This window comes from Zeus faber, assembly GCF_960531495.2.
Source record: "Zeus faber genome assembly, chromosome: 18".
NCBI classification, from domain to species: domain Eukaryota; kingdom Metazoa; phylum Chordata; class Actinopteri; order Zeiformes; family Zeidae; genus Zeus; species Zeus faber.
This window is the reverse complement of record NC_137210.1, coordinates 22,485,944-22,502,160: the sequence shown is the minus strand read 5'-3', so window position 1 is coordinate 22,502,160 and position 16,217 is coordinate 22,485,944. Positions and strand designations below refer to the sequence as shown.

The 16,217-nt window shown below is 50.9% G+C and overlaps 1 protein-coding gene across 4 annotated transcripts in view; it reads right to left on the bottom strand.

Annotated features, from left to right (window-relative positions):
• The window catches only part of tns1b (tensin 1b), a 115,697-nt gene that overhangs the window by 19,340 nt on the left and 80,140 nt on the right, over positions 1–16,217 (bottom strand). For all 4 annotated transcript variants that reach the window (XM_080019246.1, XM_080019247.1, XM_080019244.1 and 1 more), the window contains one exon: positions 1,358–2,830. In XM_080019246.1, coding sequence (XP_079875372.1) covers positions 1,358–2,830 — 1,473 coding nt within the window. The remainder of the gene's footprint in view (positions 1–1,357; positions 2,831–16,217) is intronic.

The window sequence follows — 16,217 nt, the reverse complement described above, 5'->3', positions numbered from 1 at the left end:
GGTGAGTAACAGAAGGTTAACCAGGTAGCATGTGTTAGGGAAAGGGTGAGAAAGGGAGAAAGGGATGGGAAACCACTCAATGCAAAAGGTCTGCAACACTGCACTCCGGGGACGAGCGAGGACGCGGGACAGGAGAACCAACCAGAGAAGGAGTAAGAACGATGGTGGTCAGACTGAGAAGGTGTCATGCTGGGGATGACACTTCGGGCGCGAGCTGAGTATTCTGGGTAGAAGAGGTGCATGATGGGGGGAAAAAGGAGAAGAATGATGATGTGGAGCAAAATGAAATTAAAAAGGAAACAAGTTGACAGAAAATGAGTTCACAGGTATGACAAGAACAAAAGTATAACATAAGTATGATGTCAACATAGTGAACAAATATTGGATATATTTGGACATCAGGTCATGCAACTTTTCAACCCTGTGTCAACAACCATATATTAAACCATGTATCATGTTATTGCTTCAGAACCACCATTACCGAGAGGAAGAGTTTCTCAGAGACAGGACCATGAACAAGCTGATTTTGATTTTGGGCTCATTAACCTCACACTTTAAAATGAAGGCGTTCTCCTCTAAATGGCGGCCTAGTAAAGTGCAATGCACTGTAAACGCTCAACCTCTCTCTGGCATTTGTTATCAGACAAGCTTTCCTCTGTGGCTTAGCAATCACACCGCCCCTGTGTTGATTTTATCCCATTCCTTGCTTCTCTGCAGGATGCCTGATGTATTTGCTTAAGGACCGTCAACTTCCTGGACCGGAGAGAGAACACTTCCTGTTTGAGCTCGTGTGCCACGGACTGATGAGTTGACTGTTGGGCGATAAGGAGAGATGGCGCAGTGTTTTCCAACAGAGCTGTGAACACAGAGGGGACGGCTGCCTCTGGAGATGGATGGCAGTGGTGAGTGCTGCTGTTTGCTTTGGAAGAATACAGGTTTGCTTTGAACCTTTTCCACTGACAAATAGATAATGTCATCGGTGAATGTATTAAACGCTGTAACATTCTGCAGTTGCCACTTTTGATTGAAGGCGCTTTATACTAAACACCCAGTGGATGCTTACAGAGAAGTGTGTAGAATACCGAAGCTGAATTTAGTTCTATAACTTAAGGAGGAAAGTCAGAGCCCGCTGTGAAAGATGGTTGGATTGAAACCACATTGGGCTATGAGCTACACCCACACCCAAAATTGTTTATTGACAAAAAACTGTTTATTGTATGTGTTTGCACGCATGTGTTTACTTATTTGGAGGTGAATTACAAAATCCCTATTTAAGACGAGTGGGGCTTCCTGATTTGTAAATAATAATACACATTCCGAAAGTGGCATGTTGTATTGAGTTGAGACAGAAGCTTACCAGCTACTCGCTGGGCCACCAGACCTTCGACGTTGAAAACCTCATCGGACTCAGTATCCCTGGGCTGAGGTGACGCTGAGGCGGCGCTGGGACTCCTCTCGGGCTCTGGGAGCTCTGTGGACGGGGACAGTGTGCTGGGAGGGTAGGTGTTGATGGGTTTGAGCTGAAAATGGCCACCTACAATGGTGGATGTTTGTGGTGCTGAGCTCATGCCATCTGGCTGCGTCGTGTAACTGTCTGGTGTGCTCGGCTTCCCGGGTGCCATGCCAATAGGTGTAGAGTGGTGGCCCAGGCCAGAAATTGGACCAGCAGGGTGGGAATGGCTTGCTTGACTCTGGGAGAAGGACGGCTGGGTTGTCACGACCACATTATTCTCCTTCAGTGGAGCGCTTTGGGACTTTGACACCAGTGGCCGACCCGGGTCCAGGTCCAGCATGAGGAGGTTGAGGGTCTCGATAGACTGTTCGATTTCCTGCTGAGACGCGCTGCGACGGTGAGGGAACTGTGGGAGGCTGTGGTGGCTCGATATGGCTGGCATGGGTTGGAGTGGGCTAAAGCTGAGACCCTCTGTTACTGGTTCCTCAGGTACGCCAAACCTCTGCCAAACGTTGAGACCACGCTGAACAGCATCCCTGCTACTTGTTGTGCGGGCTGGAGCTCGTGGCATTGACTTTGGCCCTGCGCCGAAAGACTGTGAGCGATACAGATTGCCATTCTGGCTAAGAATGAATGAAGAATTGCTCGAGGGGGGCATTGACTCACTTTGTGTCATGGTGGAGGGTTTGCCTGATATTCCAACTTGCGATTGGACACCTTCCAGAGGCTTCTCTGGGACACTCCGCTCCAGATAGGGCACATGGTCTTGGCCATTGATGGTGGTCTCAGACTGGTAGTACAAATCTGCTGGCGTGGCCCGGCCCTCTGTGGAAGAGAATGTGCCCAGACTGTCCACACTGTTGCCCTCTTGACTGGTAGGAAGCTCGTCATCTAAAATGTCCGTCTCACGGTCCATGCTGCTATGTCCATTCACATGGACCTGGGCGGGCACCAGGTGTAGCATCCCACTGACAGCTGACGTAGGTGTGGACAGGTAGCCCTGTCGGTGCATGGGCCCCTCCAAGCCGCTCAGCAGCTGCTCTAGCTCTTGCTTCTCCTGGAGACTTATGGGTTGTTGCGGTGCTGCCGGCGGCTGGTGATTTGTCGAGATCGGCTCCTCTGCCACAGGAACGTGTGGTTGGTTTACGGTAGCTGCCTGAGATCCCAGAGCCGCTTCATCAGTTCTGTCCGTCTTGATGGAGGCCGTTGAGTTCCCAGAGTCGCTGCTCACTGACAAGGCGTGGTCAACGGCGGGTAGAACGTGGTCCACAACAGTAGGGGGCAGGCCGTTCACTGTGACTGCTCCCTCGACGGACTCCTTCTTGCGAACTTTGGCGTAGAGGCTGCCGTCCAGGGGCCCTTGTGTATGGATGACGTCTAGAGCAAAAACAAGAAAGATGGAGGCTTGTTAACATAAGACAACACAAAACAGTCACAGTTAAGCCTCAGAAAACCCAGTGCCCCATATAACTTAAATCTGAAGTCAGAGCCTTATGCAGTGCTTAATCCACAAAATGTAAGCACCAGTGACATATGAAAATATTAGGATAGAAAGAAACAATATTTGTCAGGGGGGGAAACAAAAAGGTACAGGGGGGATTATAGGCCCTTAATGTGAGGGCAATGCCAAAACATCTGCGGCTATAGCCAGTGTTGGCTCGGTTTTACCTATTCTACCAGCCTCAGGAAATGAACATGGGCTGTGGCATGCGCTGTGGAAAAAACGATGAAATCACAGAGGCCTGCCTGATCCTTTCAAAAGCCAACGGTACTACAGTAATATGCACCACCTGAAGAACACTGGCATTGTAGAAGCGGCAAGATGTGTTTTTTCTGTGTATTGTGTATCATGTCGGTGCCATCCACTGATTTGTTGACTCAAAGTCTGACGGAGCACTGTTCAAGCCACACACTCACACATACATACAAACATGTGTCCTAATACAGATACATTCATGCATGTGCATATGCAATCACATGTGGAAAAGCACATTGGTAGGCCGCTCACACACATAATCACACACAAACATGCACAGAGACCACACCCAAGGCCAACCCAACGCCTTCCATAGCATGGGAAAGGGGAGCCCCAGCTAGAGGAACTTAGTCATGGCTGGAAAATCAACATCACTCGTGCGGAAGGCCCACAGGCTCTCCCCAGCCTCTGAGAGTTAAAACTAAATAATGGAACAACTTATAGAGAGCTTAAAGGTTAAAGCACATTCACACAAACACAGACGCAAGCACGAGCACACACACATTAAAAAAAGAGACTTAGGTGTAAAAATTAGTCTTTTTTTTTTACTCTATTTCTCCCTCACCTTCTATGCCTCTTTCTTACACACAGTCATGCACAAATTCAGACAACCACATGCACACAAATAGTATAACCACCATGTGGTTATGCTATTCGTGATCCAGCTCTCAGTCAGAATGCATCAGTCCATTCCTCAACGGGGATGTTTCTTTCACAGCAGATCAGTACCACAGGGTATTTGGTCTTGGTCTTCACAGGCTCGACCACAGTGTGTAAAACAGTCTAGCCAGTGCTGCCGAGCTGACCATCGCATTGCAAAGCTTCAACCATCAAGACAAAACCAAGGTCCCTCGACTTTCAGTGGAAACCGAATGTGAACTTTAACCATAGAAAATGAGATTTCCGAATTCCTCTCCCGAAGGACCCTTGGTCTCATGTTGGTTTTGATGATGGTGTTTTTTTATTAAGTACATTTTTACTATTTACGAAATGAAGACACAGTTCAACAATCTGCAACAAGTGTAGGATAAAGAAGCAACAGATATAAAAATATGTTTGTATTCATGATTTAATTCAGTCGGAACCATGCTCGAAAATAACTACCTCTATTATGACTGTATGCAATCCTGTATTGTTTTTTGGGGCTTTTTTTTTTTCTCTGAAGTGAATCATTAATGTAAGAGAGTGCAGATCTCTGTTTCACGTAATGCAATGTTTAATAGCTGACCTCCATCCACTGTAATAAAGCTCTGAATGTATGGGTTTGTACTCTCACTAGGAAGAAGTTCCTTTTGCAGTCTAGTCTTTTTTTCGGTCAACATAAAAAAACAAACAAAAAAAAAAAACCATCAAATCAGATGATTGTACTGTGACCAAGGTTCCCATGACACCTCTTAACCCATGATTCGGTATCTGATGATACCGAATCAGATTGCACATCTCGGAATGGATTTATATAAAGAGGTTCCGTGTGTCTCCCACTGCACAACCTACAGATATCTCCGTCTGGACTGCAGTGAATGCCGGGCTCTGTCTCTGGGCATTGTGGCTGCTCGCAGGCTGGATACTGTAAGGTCACCCTGGTTGACCCTCGAGGCAACTTGCCAGGAAGGGAGCGGGCGGTAGCTGCTGTGCTGACAGGCTAGCACCGTGATATTAAAAATCAAGTGCACAAAATTTGTCAACGCACTCTGGCCAATGCGTAGTTTCACCTCAATGCGCAGTACAGTTAGAGAGGCTCCCGCCAACATTACTTAACGGCAAGCAGCAAAAAAAATGTTTATTTGGCGCGACGCTCTCCTGAAAGCCACGGGCTTCCATTCCTTCAGATACCAGAGATGGCTCAAGCTGTCAAAGTTCAGCCAGGATAATGGATTTCTAAGCAACAGGGGGAAAAAAATGTTTTTTTTCCAAATTGAAAATGAATGAGGATAACAAATCTGTTTGGCCTTGTTGTTTCTGAATCTGTAAGTTCCAACGGTACACGACGTCAACTGTGCTGAAGACTTAAGCGGCTCAGATTGACAGCTCCAAATAAAGTCATTACGCATTTATACACACCTCATGAAACTGCTCGAGTATCAGGCTGAGGGAATAAGTGCCTCGTCCCACACACACACACACACACACACACACACACACACACACACACACACACACACACACACACACACACACACACTACAGACAAACATAGGCTTTAATCGTGAAAGAGGAGCTGCCCTCACTCTTTCTATTTCAGCGCCTTTCTAAGCACCTGCCTGCAGCTGAAAGTGAGAGAGACCACCGGCAGTGGATGATGGGCCCCACACCTCCCTCGCTGCCGCGGCCCACAGCAGTGCCACGGAAAGAACACACTCAGACAGCTTCAAATCAAAACGCGTCAAAAGCTCATCAACGGAAACGACAGAAGAGCGCATCCTAATAAGAGGAGGAAGAGGAGGGGGAGGGGGAGGAGGAGGAGTAGGAGGAGGAGGAGGAGGAGGAGGAGGAGGGTTCTCCTTACCTGCGTGAGACCCGGGTGCCGTTCTCGCTCTAAACTGGACTGTGTGCGTGTGTTTGTATAAAAAAAATAAAAAAAAAAAAAAAAAAAGAAAGAAAATCCTACGGTGGAGCCCCTGGGGCGGAAAATTTGGCGTTACAGCGGGGTGGGCGGTGGGGTAGGGGGTGGGGGCGGTGGAGGGTGCTCCATTTCTTTCTCTCCTCCTCCTTCTCCTGAATAGCTGGCTGTCTTCTGGCCGGGACGGGAGAGCTACCGCTAAATCAGCTACTGCTGCGTATGTATGTGGGAGGTCTTTCACAACAGCCTATCTGTGGTGTGTGAGTGTGAGTGTGTGTGTGTGTGTGTGTGTGTGTGTGTGTGTGTGTGCGTGTGTGTGCGCGCGCGTGCGTGTGTGTGTGGGCAGGGTCGGTTGAGAGGGGTGGAGGTATTAGACTTCACAGCATGGCGAATTACGGAGTGATATCAGTCTTTGTTTGCAAAACATGCTTCTCACACGCCCGTTTCTGTACCGTTACATGGACCAAATAACATAAATAAACAAATAAATAAATAAAAACTTCATTTAAACTTTCTCTCGAGTCTGAAAACGTGCAAAACACTTTCGCAGAACGGCAAAATCGACCTCGGAGACAGAACGTGATGAAAAGGGATCTGTTCTGAACAATGTCATCAACAAACGATTTATGGAAGCGCCTCGTTTTTTATGGACTCATGAATTGGCGCTCATGCAGACACCCCCCCCGGACCACACCCCCAAAAAACACACACACACACACACACACACACACACACACACACACACACACACACACACACACACACACACACACACACACACACACACACACACACACACACACACTCCTGTAATGGAAAGAGCTGCTACATCCAACAGCATTTAACGACGTCGCTTCCAGTTAGAAAGCACAGCGAGAAACCACACCCTTCCACAGAATGAGGAAAACAGAGATGGGGAAGAGAAAAAAAAGATTATGTGAAAATTATTAGGATTTTTTTTTGTTTTTTGGAAAAAAGGGACTTTTGTACGAAATACAAGATTAAAATAAGTTAAGAACTTGGGGGATTTGAACGCGGTGGATGTGTCGCCGGAGCATGCGGCTCACGGAGCGTCCGGGAATACATTCGACTCGTCCTTGAATTATATTCAATTCCTAATAATGTGCATTCTGCTGTAATAAAGGGTTCTTTATAGGGGAGAGGGAAACGCTGATCATTCTCTACAGTAACCAAGCGGGAGTGGGTTTTAAATGCACGCCACAAAGGCCGTTTACACAAATAACATGATGACGGTGTTCCCAACGCTGCCTTTTATCTAACTGGGCAATCTATTCACACTAGCATAAGTTCTATTTAACTACAGAGCGAAAGACAAACATATTGGTTTAACTGTTTACGATAATTTTATGGCCACGGCACAAGGAACCTGTAAATAAAAAGCTCTCACCGGAGCACAACGCACCGGTTGCGGTTGCATTTCCGGGAAAAAAAAAGTGATAATTGTGCTCCTGTCCATTTGATGTTTTTCTTTCCGCTGGTTTCCAAATGCAGAGATTCTTATATTGAAGTGAAAGCATGGGTCAGCATCTTCTCTTGCCCCAATCTTATAGAAACCGTTATTTAATATTTAATATACAGTATTTGGCTTCCTTGCTTAATTATCTTTTTAATTATCCGCTTTGCGTGAGCCTGGGAGAAATGGGAACGGGAACAATATACCTTTATGTCAGGCTTACTTATTCAAACTCGCATAATAAAGAACCCGAGTGAATGAAGTTCATCACATTCACCTCGCTGGTAATCAAACGTCTCCTTTTCACAATGATGCTTACTCAAATGTTGGAAACCTGTCTCACTTCCAGGCCACGTCCGCTCATCCATATTGATTTAGAATACAGGACTGAGCCATCACCGCGCGGCACCGCCTTTCATTCCGGCCGTCTCCCCGCCGACGCGAGCGGCTCATTCCCCTCGGCTGATTTGTCACCGTCTTATTTCCGTGCCCGTGATGCCCTGCGATCACGCCGCGCTTCCTCCGTGTGGTAAGATCTCCCGAAGGGTCTCATACCCTCGCGCTAAAAGCGACGCGACTGATAGCGATCGGCACGGCCTCCACTTGTACTACGGGGGGAAACCCGACCCGCCACTTCACACCTCGGTGGCTCGGGGGCGGGCGGGGGCTATTCCTGTCCAGACGGCTCCTGTGTGTAGCGCTACGTCCCGGGTTTCAACAACCCAGCGTGACGCACGGAAATAACCTTCGATATCTACCGGGAATAATTCCGCGGCGGTTCGCACGCGGTGAGGCTCCGCGCATGCCGTTCGGTGCCTCCGGTTGTTGTGTTTTTTTTCCCCCGCCATTTCGTATCTTAACCTGCTCCCCGGGAGGTGCATGCCTGCCCTGTGATCCCGCCCGCATATTTCATGGCGCAGTGTCCGCATTCCTGACCCCCCGCCCGGGACCTGACTAATTATTCAACGGCGGTGAGAGTTGACCGAGTGCGCCCCGACCGGCATGCACGGCGTGTCGCCACGTCCTGGAAGCCGGGGATGGAGGAATTCATTAGCGGAGCTGGGAGAGGTGTCGGCGGGGGTCGCCCTTCAGATCGTGGCGTTAAATTCGTACTGAAATAAAACCAGGAGAGGGGAATCCATGATGGGATTTGCCAATTTTTTTTCTCCTGTCTTTCCATAAAATCATGATCGTCGGCGTGAACTTACACAGTGTAAATGGTAAATAAATAACACCGCCTCTGATATAGCGCCCTTTCTAGTCGAGACACCACGTTCCCTTCTACACTTTCACCCATTCACACACGCCGTCATACACCGACGGCCACCGACCTCACATCCCCCCGCACGTCGCGGCCGAAGACACATGGGAGGAAGTTGCCTACACATTTTTGGACAACGGTTGAAATCCCCGCACAAACAGTGTTCATGAATCTTTATGAATGGAAGACCCTGCCAGATAATTTGGGTGTCTGCGGACCAGATGGCCTGCCTGCACGACCCCTGGACCCCCTTAACGGTGAACTACGACCCTGTTGCAATAGATCCCCTTTACATCGGAAATAGCCGGTTATGCCACCGGCTTACATGGAGCCAGCGTCTGTGTTGTACACGGTCGCCATTCTGTGTGTGTGTGTGTGTCTGTGTGTGTGTGTGTGTGTGTGTGTGTGTGTGTGTGTGTGTGTGTGTGTGAGTGTGTGTGTGTGTGTGTGTGTGTGTGTGTGACTGCACCAGCGTCTGCGCTACTGCGATACAGGCTCTCCGCAACGGCAGGGGACCTCACCACAAGAAGCCCGTTAATTAAAAGGTAATGAAACCTCCTCCCAGCACGTCTCCCCGGGGCTCAACCGCCAGAACCGCCAACGGCTCGATGCGAGCGCAGTTCACCGCAGAGTGCGTCGGGCGTCCAAAAGGGCCCCCGGCGGGAAGGGGAACGCCGTCCGCCGCCCGCTACAAGACATTCCGGCAGAGCGTCGGAAAAAACGCCCCGGCCCGGCGCCCTGTCCGGTGAACATTAACGGCTTAAGCGCGGTAACGATCCGGCAACGAATCAAGACGACGTATGAGGCCTTGAGGGCAGTGACTTAACCGGGAGCATTGCAGCAGTGGATCCTGGATATAGACCGGTAAAGGATCTACGGCAGAGGCCGCGCGTGGCCAACCCTGAATTAATGTTTCAACTTATTGAAACAAAACCGTGTTTTTAATCAATTATATCAAAATATTAAGATTAGGAATCAAATTTTGTCCAATCCAAAATTGTTTTATATGCTATGGATTATTGAGAGGGACGCAATGTTGAACCTTTTGTTATTGATTAATTAATAATAATATATATATTTTTTTATCAAATTATTCCTGTACATAAAAATGCAGACATCACTTGGAGGAAGCACATTACCTCAAAGGATAACGCGCGGCCATTGCCGGCACCCATAACCCCCAAACCACTTAGTGGACTGTAAATACAAAGACGTATTCCGGCCTAATGGACTCTTCAACAGCAGGTTATTAAATATTCATCAGTGGTGGCCTCGAATCAATGCGTGCGAGAGAGGAAAAAAGCAAGTGGAACAAAAGCACGAGAGTATGAAGTGTGATTGGGACGCGGCGCGGTGGAAGGATACCGATCCTCCCGGCGAAGGGTCGGGGAAGGACGGCGCTTATGCTGCTTGAAGGAAAGTTCTATAAATATACTATAAGGCTCAACAGTTATGGATCACACCGTGGGACACACTGAGGCATGGTGCACGGATAAATCATGTACATTTTTTTTCACATTATATTTTTAGCATTTGGTCACGCCGACAAAGGAAAGGGAGTCAAAGACACACATTGTACCTTGAGAGAACCCACACAAATCAACTCACAAGAGCACACACACACACACACACACACACAGACAGACAGACACACACACACACCTGGTCCGCCAACTCAAAATGCCTGTTAAACACGGGCTAAACCGACCCCAGGATGATGTGTACTTTCTGTATCTCAGCCTGCGCGGCCCATCCACGCGGTGCATTGGGTTTCAGTCCCGGTGACGACGTGTCTCAGGAAAAGCAATCACGGGCCCGTTAGTGGCAGCAGAACGTAGGGAAAAAGTCTCAGGGGCCACGTGAGGAGAAGCTTTGATGAGCTGGCTGCAGATATCTAAGGTCTGGAGGTGACGGGAAGCTTTGATGGACTGACTGCGGGCTTTTGTTGGAGATCTGCAGAAGCCGCAGAGCGGTGGGAACCGCTGGTTACGACACATCCTTCTGACCTCGCTCCTAATGGTTTGTGCATGTTTATGCATGTCCTGCTCAAAGCCACCCGCCATGTCAGCTCCCATTCAAGTCGTCAGTCCCAGTAGACATTTTGGACTGAAATCGGCAATTCTGATTTTATTGTATTTTTTTCCCCACAATATTACTGAGTCAAATCAAAGACGAGGCCCTACGGAGCTCTGAGAATGAGGTTGGTTCTGTCGGGGATGATATGATTGACTTAAAGCTTTGAATGCTCCCCGTAGAGGAAAGTAAAGAAACAAGATATGTATTGAGAGAAATCAAAGGATGTGTGGTATTTTAAAGTGTGAGAGGCAGAGAGAGGGAGAGGGCGGGAGAGAGAAAGAGAGAGAGAGAGAGAGAGAGAGAGAGAGAGAGAGAGAAGATTAAAAAATGTTTTTCCAGATTTCCAAATGCTCTAGCTGCGGTATGCAGACAGAGAGAGATAACGCAGCGCATGTCTGACTTTACAAATTGCCTGCGCGGCAGACGCATGCGAGACGAAGGGCGCGCGCTGAGACCATCCCCGCAACCATTAAGAAACACCGGATCACTTTTCGACACGCGTGAAGTGACGGCCACGTCCGTTCGTGGACCCGGCGGGCGGCGTGGAGGTCGAGGGGCGAGGAAAGGCCTTCCTGCGTGGGCCGAGCTCCCACATTGATTAGTGAGGGAGCGCTGGGAGGCAAGGCGCCCGCTCTCGGCTCTCACCCGCCCTCGTTATTGAGCATGAAACAGCAGCAGCACTTTATCGAGCGGCGTTGGAGGAACGGTGGAGTCGGCGGGAGTTTGACGGGGGCCAGAGGAGATCGGCGCATGAACAGATTTCTATTTTGGCCAGATGATGAGACGAGGGGAGCGGATGCCAGCAGTGTGTACGGAGCCAAAACATGCAGGCGTGCGTGTGTGTGTACATCCTGCGCACACACACACACACGCACACCCCCCCCCCCCCTCGTTCCTGGTAAAGATGTACCCTGCGTGTCCATCCCTGTCTCAGTGCAGAAGGGGTCCATTCAATAAGCTAAATGACCCATATAGGAGGATGCCCCCGGGCCAGTAACACACCCCGAAACAAGACAGCGGAGCCCAATAAATAAAGCCAAGCTCCCCTTCCCTTCCCTCCGCCCGCCCCCCGCGCCCCCCACCGCATCCCTGCTTTTACGGGTCTCCCAGAGTCTGTCAAGCGCTAAGACAAATACTGTTAGTCCGTCATTCGGCTGAAAGGAAAGAGGAGGAAGGGGAGAAGGTGAAGAGAGAGAGAGAGAGAGAGACGGGGACAAAGAGAGGGAGGGCCGGGAGAGTCAGGCGGAGATATACAGCGAAGGACCGGAGAACAGAAAAACAGGAGACTGTGCTGCGCCGTGTCCCTGAAGGGTCAACAAACCGACCCCCCCCCCCCTCATTCTTTCCCCATTGGGAGCACATGGATGAGAACGGCAGGACGCGTCCTCCCAGGCGGAGGCGGAAATAACACCGTCCCACCGTCCCACCGTTCAGAAGTCAAAATCCGGCCAAAGAACGGGGTCACGAGTTGCTTCCCCCCACCCACCGGCTGCGTCGCACACGCGGCGCCAAAGCGGTTGACAGAACATCTTCACGACATACGGGTGAAACGGCAGCCCGAGTCTGAATCTACAACGTGAAAAACGGGGAAAGCGAGGAACCACCACCCCCGGCTCTGACGTCCGTCTCCGTGTCTCTTTTCGTCTTTCGCGCACCGCCCCAAACTGTGAAGGAAGAATCGAGCGGCGCCGTTTTTTATTTATTTATTTATTTGTTTTTCTTAACCATGCCATTCCCGCTTTACCGCTGAGGCTGCATCCTATTCTATGGGTCTGAACATCGGGCGGCGCCGCGAAAAGTCGGTGCACCACCAGCACTGGATCAGGATGAGGACACGCCGTCCAGCGCGAGTCCATTGTTTGTTCCGTCTCGGCCGTTTTCTGCAAGGAGGGTGCCGTCGTCGAGTTTGGAGTCAAAGCAGCGTAATCCCACAGTACGACCTCGCTCCAGACCCAAGAGTTGATAGCGCTGTTGCCAACACAGAGCAGCAGACGTTTCAACCGACCCGCGTCCTCCGGAGGCGAGACGGCGCGCGCTGGCTTTCTCACGGCCGGACGGGCTTTTTTTTTTTTTTTTTTTTTATAAACGACTCATCTGGAACAGGCTGCCCTGCATCCTGCTGTCAGTGCTGCCCGCACCTCGCACATCTGGACGGAGTGTTTAAAAACCTTTAGATGTAACAGGAACCGAATTAGGTGGAGTTTAACCGTCATCGAAAAAACACCTCCGGGGCAATGCCTTTCTCTTGCACATGGTACGCTTTTTCGGTTTGTTGTTGTTTTTTGTTTTTTTCTCGCTTTTAAACAAAAACGAGCACCAACTGGAATTAATGGTCCTGTGCAAAACGTTGGCGATCGCAGTTTGCATTAAGCATTCAATTTGTGCCGTTTAGCAACATTCCGGCTGGACGGGCATTTCACCGTCACCGGTGGACTGAGCCTAGTGCACAGAGCCGGAGCAGAAAAATCACTTCCCTCTCCACTGATATTACGTAACCGTCCCCCGTCACTAGAGCCCGACACGCAACAGAAAAATACGCACCAACATAAATTTGACCCCTGCCGCACTCATTCGGACCCCTCTCCGGTGAGAAGCATGCTCACAGACGTGGTCAGCCCTCCGACCGTTTGATAATCGGTGGGTTAATTCCGCGCGGGAGGGCGAACGCCGACGCCTCCGCATCAGGGAGTGAGGGCTCACCTCCCGAAGAGCGAGACCCAACACGCAGCGGACACCTTGGCCGCCGACTCCCGGCGAGAAAACGCGCGCTCGCCCGGCCTTCGGACGCGCCGCAACCAGACAGCCGCGGCAAATAAACTCAAGCGGTGGAAATTCGACAAATCTCAGCCGTCTTCCGCGATTCACGCAAGCCGCCGGGGGGAGTTCGCGCAGAGTTCACCCGCGTACGGCCGAGCACGTGGAGACCTGGCCCCCTCGCGGCGGCCGCATGGCGGACAAAGGCGCTCTGTGCTCCCTCCCGTCATAAGGAGTTCGGCACCTCAGGTCGTACCGCGGGGGAGAGGCAACAGCCGCTTTCAAGAGCTCCCGTCTGCGGCGTGGACCCGTCGGTCAGATTTCTTTTCGGGGTTAATTGACCCAGCGATAAGCGTTTCAAACATTTCCATCCATCGCCTAAATTTGAGAGGGTTCCATTTGTGTACAACACAGAGATGTAAACCTTGACACCAAAAGGACCATGGACCCCGCGGCGCCTTGGTACCTCCGGGCTCAACAGCAACAGAATCAAACCCATCCAGCCAGACCGCCAGGGGATAACAGACAATCCGACGTCGGACGGGTAATTCGGTAGTTCGCCGGTTCCCCGTATCACCGCCAACCCCCGAAACACCGAGTAAACAACCCCCGCACAAAGAAACTACTCACATGTGGAACTCGTTGACGGATGCGGCGGCTTAATTCATCCGGGCTCCCTCTCCCCCTTTTCAGTCCCCACACGGGAGGGAGGACGAAACGAGCCGGCGCTAAATCAGGCGGCCGTTCCCCAGCCACGCCGACGGGCTGAATGGACGGGGTGGGCCGCCCTGCGTGCTGCGGCCGGGGCTCCTCTTTCCCTTCATCGCGAGCGGCGGGGGGGCGGGGGGAAACCTCGACGCGAGCAAAGCACCTCACGCTCAGCAGCTATCTGTCTGTCTGCACTGAGCGGTCGCTCCCAGAACCCTCCCTCGCCTTAACTGTCACACACCCCTCACGCGCACACACACACACACACGCACACACACACAAACACACACAGGCACACACACACACACACACAAACACACACACACAGAGCCCTCCTGCTGTGACGGTGTGTGCACAAAAGAGCTTCACAGTCTGGGAGATGAGTCTTTAACTCCTCCGACTCCTCAGAGACGCCGGGAGGAAAGAGGAGCCCGAGAGGTGGAAACTGAACAGTTGATCAGCGTGGTGGTGGTGGTGGTGGTGGTGGTGGTGGTGGTGGTGCGCTGGGTCATACACGAGGGGTTGAGCAACAGGGCAGAGCGCAAGACTCTAATAAAGCGTTTGCCGAAGGGTTTTGTACGGAGACAGGCACATAGGTGCCGGATGTACAAGGATAGATGTTTTGTGATCTCTCTCTCTCTCTCTCTCTCTCTCTCGCTCTCTCTCTTTTACCGGTTGACTGATTTGTCTCTGGTTTTTGTTGTGTTTTTTTGGTTCCTTCGTGATACAGTTGCTGCAGCTGTGACATGACTTACTGCAAATAAAGGAACCTTAAAAGTCTCTCTCAAGTCTCTCTCTCTCTCTCTCTCTCTCTCTCTCTCTCTCTCTCTCTCTCTCTCTCTCTCTCTCTCTCTCTCTCTCTCTCTCTCTCTCTCTCTGTAAATATTCTAGAAATGCTGTGGGTTTGACCGGCCGAGTAAATCAGTTGAGACAGAACGGTAAACAACACTGGGGCCTGTCACTTCCCAAATAGCTATCAATATCCGCGGGGCCACGGGGCGATCGGTCTTCCTCCCTCCCTGCAGTTTCAGACGTCGGGGCCATCTCGGAGAGTCCATTCCTCAGATTCGGCGCTCTGGGGGGGAGAACGGCTCCTGAGCTCGCCGTCGGAGCGTTGCCTATTCGGCGTGTTCAGTTTTTGTAGGGACGGCAGCGCCTGGGAGGCGTTGATATAGGTTTCCCCCCGGGGCGGGACAGGAGCCCTCCACCTTCCGGCACGTTTAAGCAGTGTCGCGCTCCGCTCGAAACGCCACCGTACGCAAAACCCTGCACGTTAGGCACCGCGGCCCCGGACACGTTTGGGGGGGGCGTTGAAGTTCACCGGCAACGTCGTCGTCAACCCGCCGAGTGCGAAAAGGAAATAAAGCGGCAAAATGACGACGTCCGGGAAGACGCTGTTCTGGACGGCTGACTGGAGGAGGGAGCTCTAGTCCTCCAGGCTACTCCATGGCAGAAAGCCAATGCCGTGTAAATGAGAAGCTCCCGGCAGCCGTTGCGTACCGAGGCGGTAAATCAGCGAAAAACCTATCACACGTCAACCCGAGACAGAATGTCAAACTTCAAATTAGCGAGTGCAATGCATCCACGGGAGTTCTGCGCTCGAGGGTATTGTGTGAAGGTGCAAAAAAAAAAACCCAACAAACAAAAAAAACAAAAAACACACGCCTTTCCCGAGACCCAGCCGCAAGCATTCGCACTCGCCCGGCGAGGGACAAATCGCTGTGAAGCCAAACGTCCGTCTTTGGAAACTCGTGAACCAACAGAGGCAAGCGTTGAGCGCGTGTTGATCGCCGCCCGCCCTCGCTCCGGTCATTGTAGGAGCGGCGATAAGCTTCGGCCGCAAAATCGGACGAGGGGAGCCGAGCAATTACCTTAGGAAAACAACTGCCCCGCTGATGAAAGGAGAGACCGGACTTAAGACTTTTTTTTTTTTTTTTTTTTTGGTGTACAACTACAAATGGGGAGATGTAAATCCTCTCCCGCTGCCCTGTATGCCCCCCTCCCGCAAAAAACAAAAAACAAAAAAACAATTCCACCGGAGGAGCTCACTGCCCGGCCGGTGCTCGCTAACGAGTGTGGAACGAGGAAAGAGCATATTTAATTACGGTGGAAATGCAAACACTCCCGTTTCCTGGAAACCCACCGCCTCTCTGTTGCCATTCCTGCGAGCGCTGG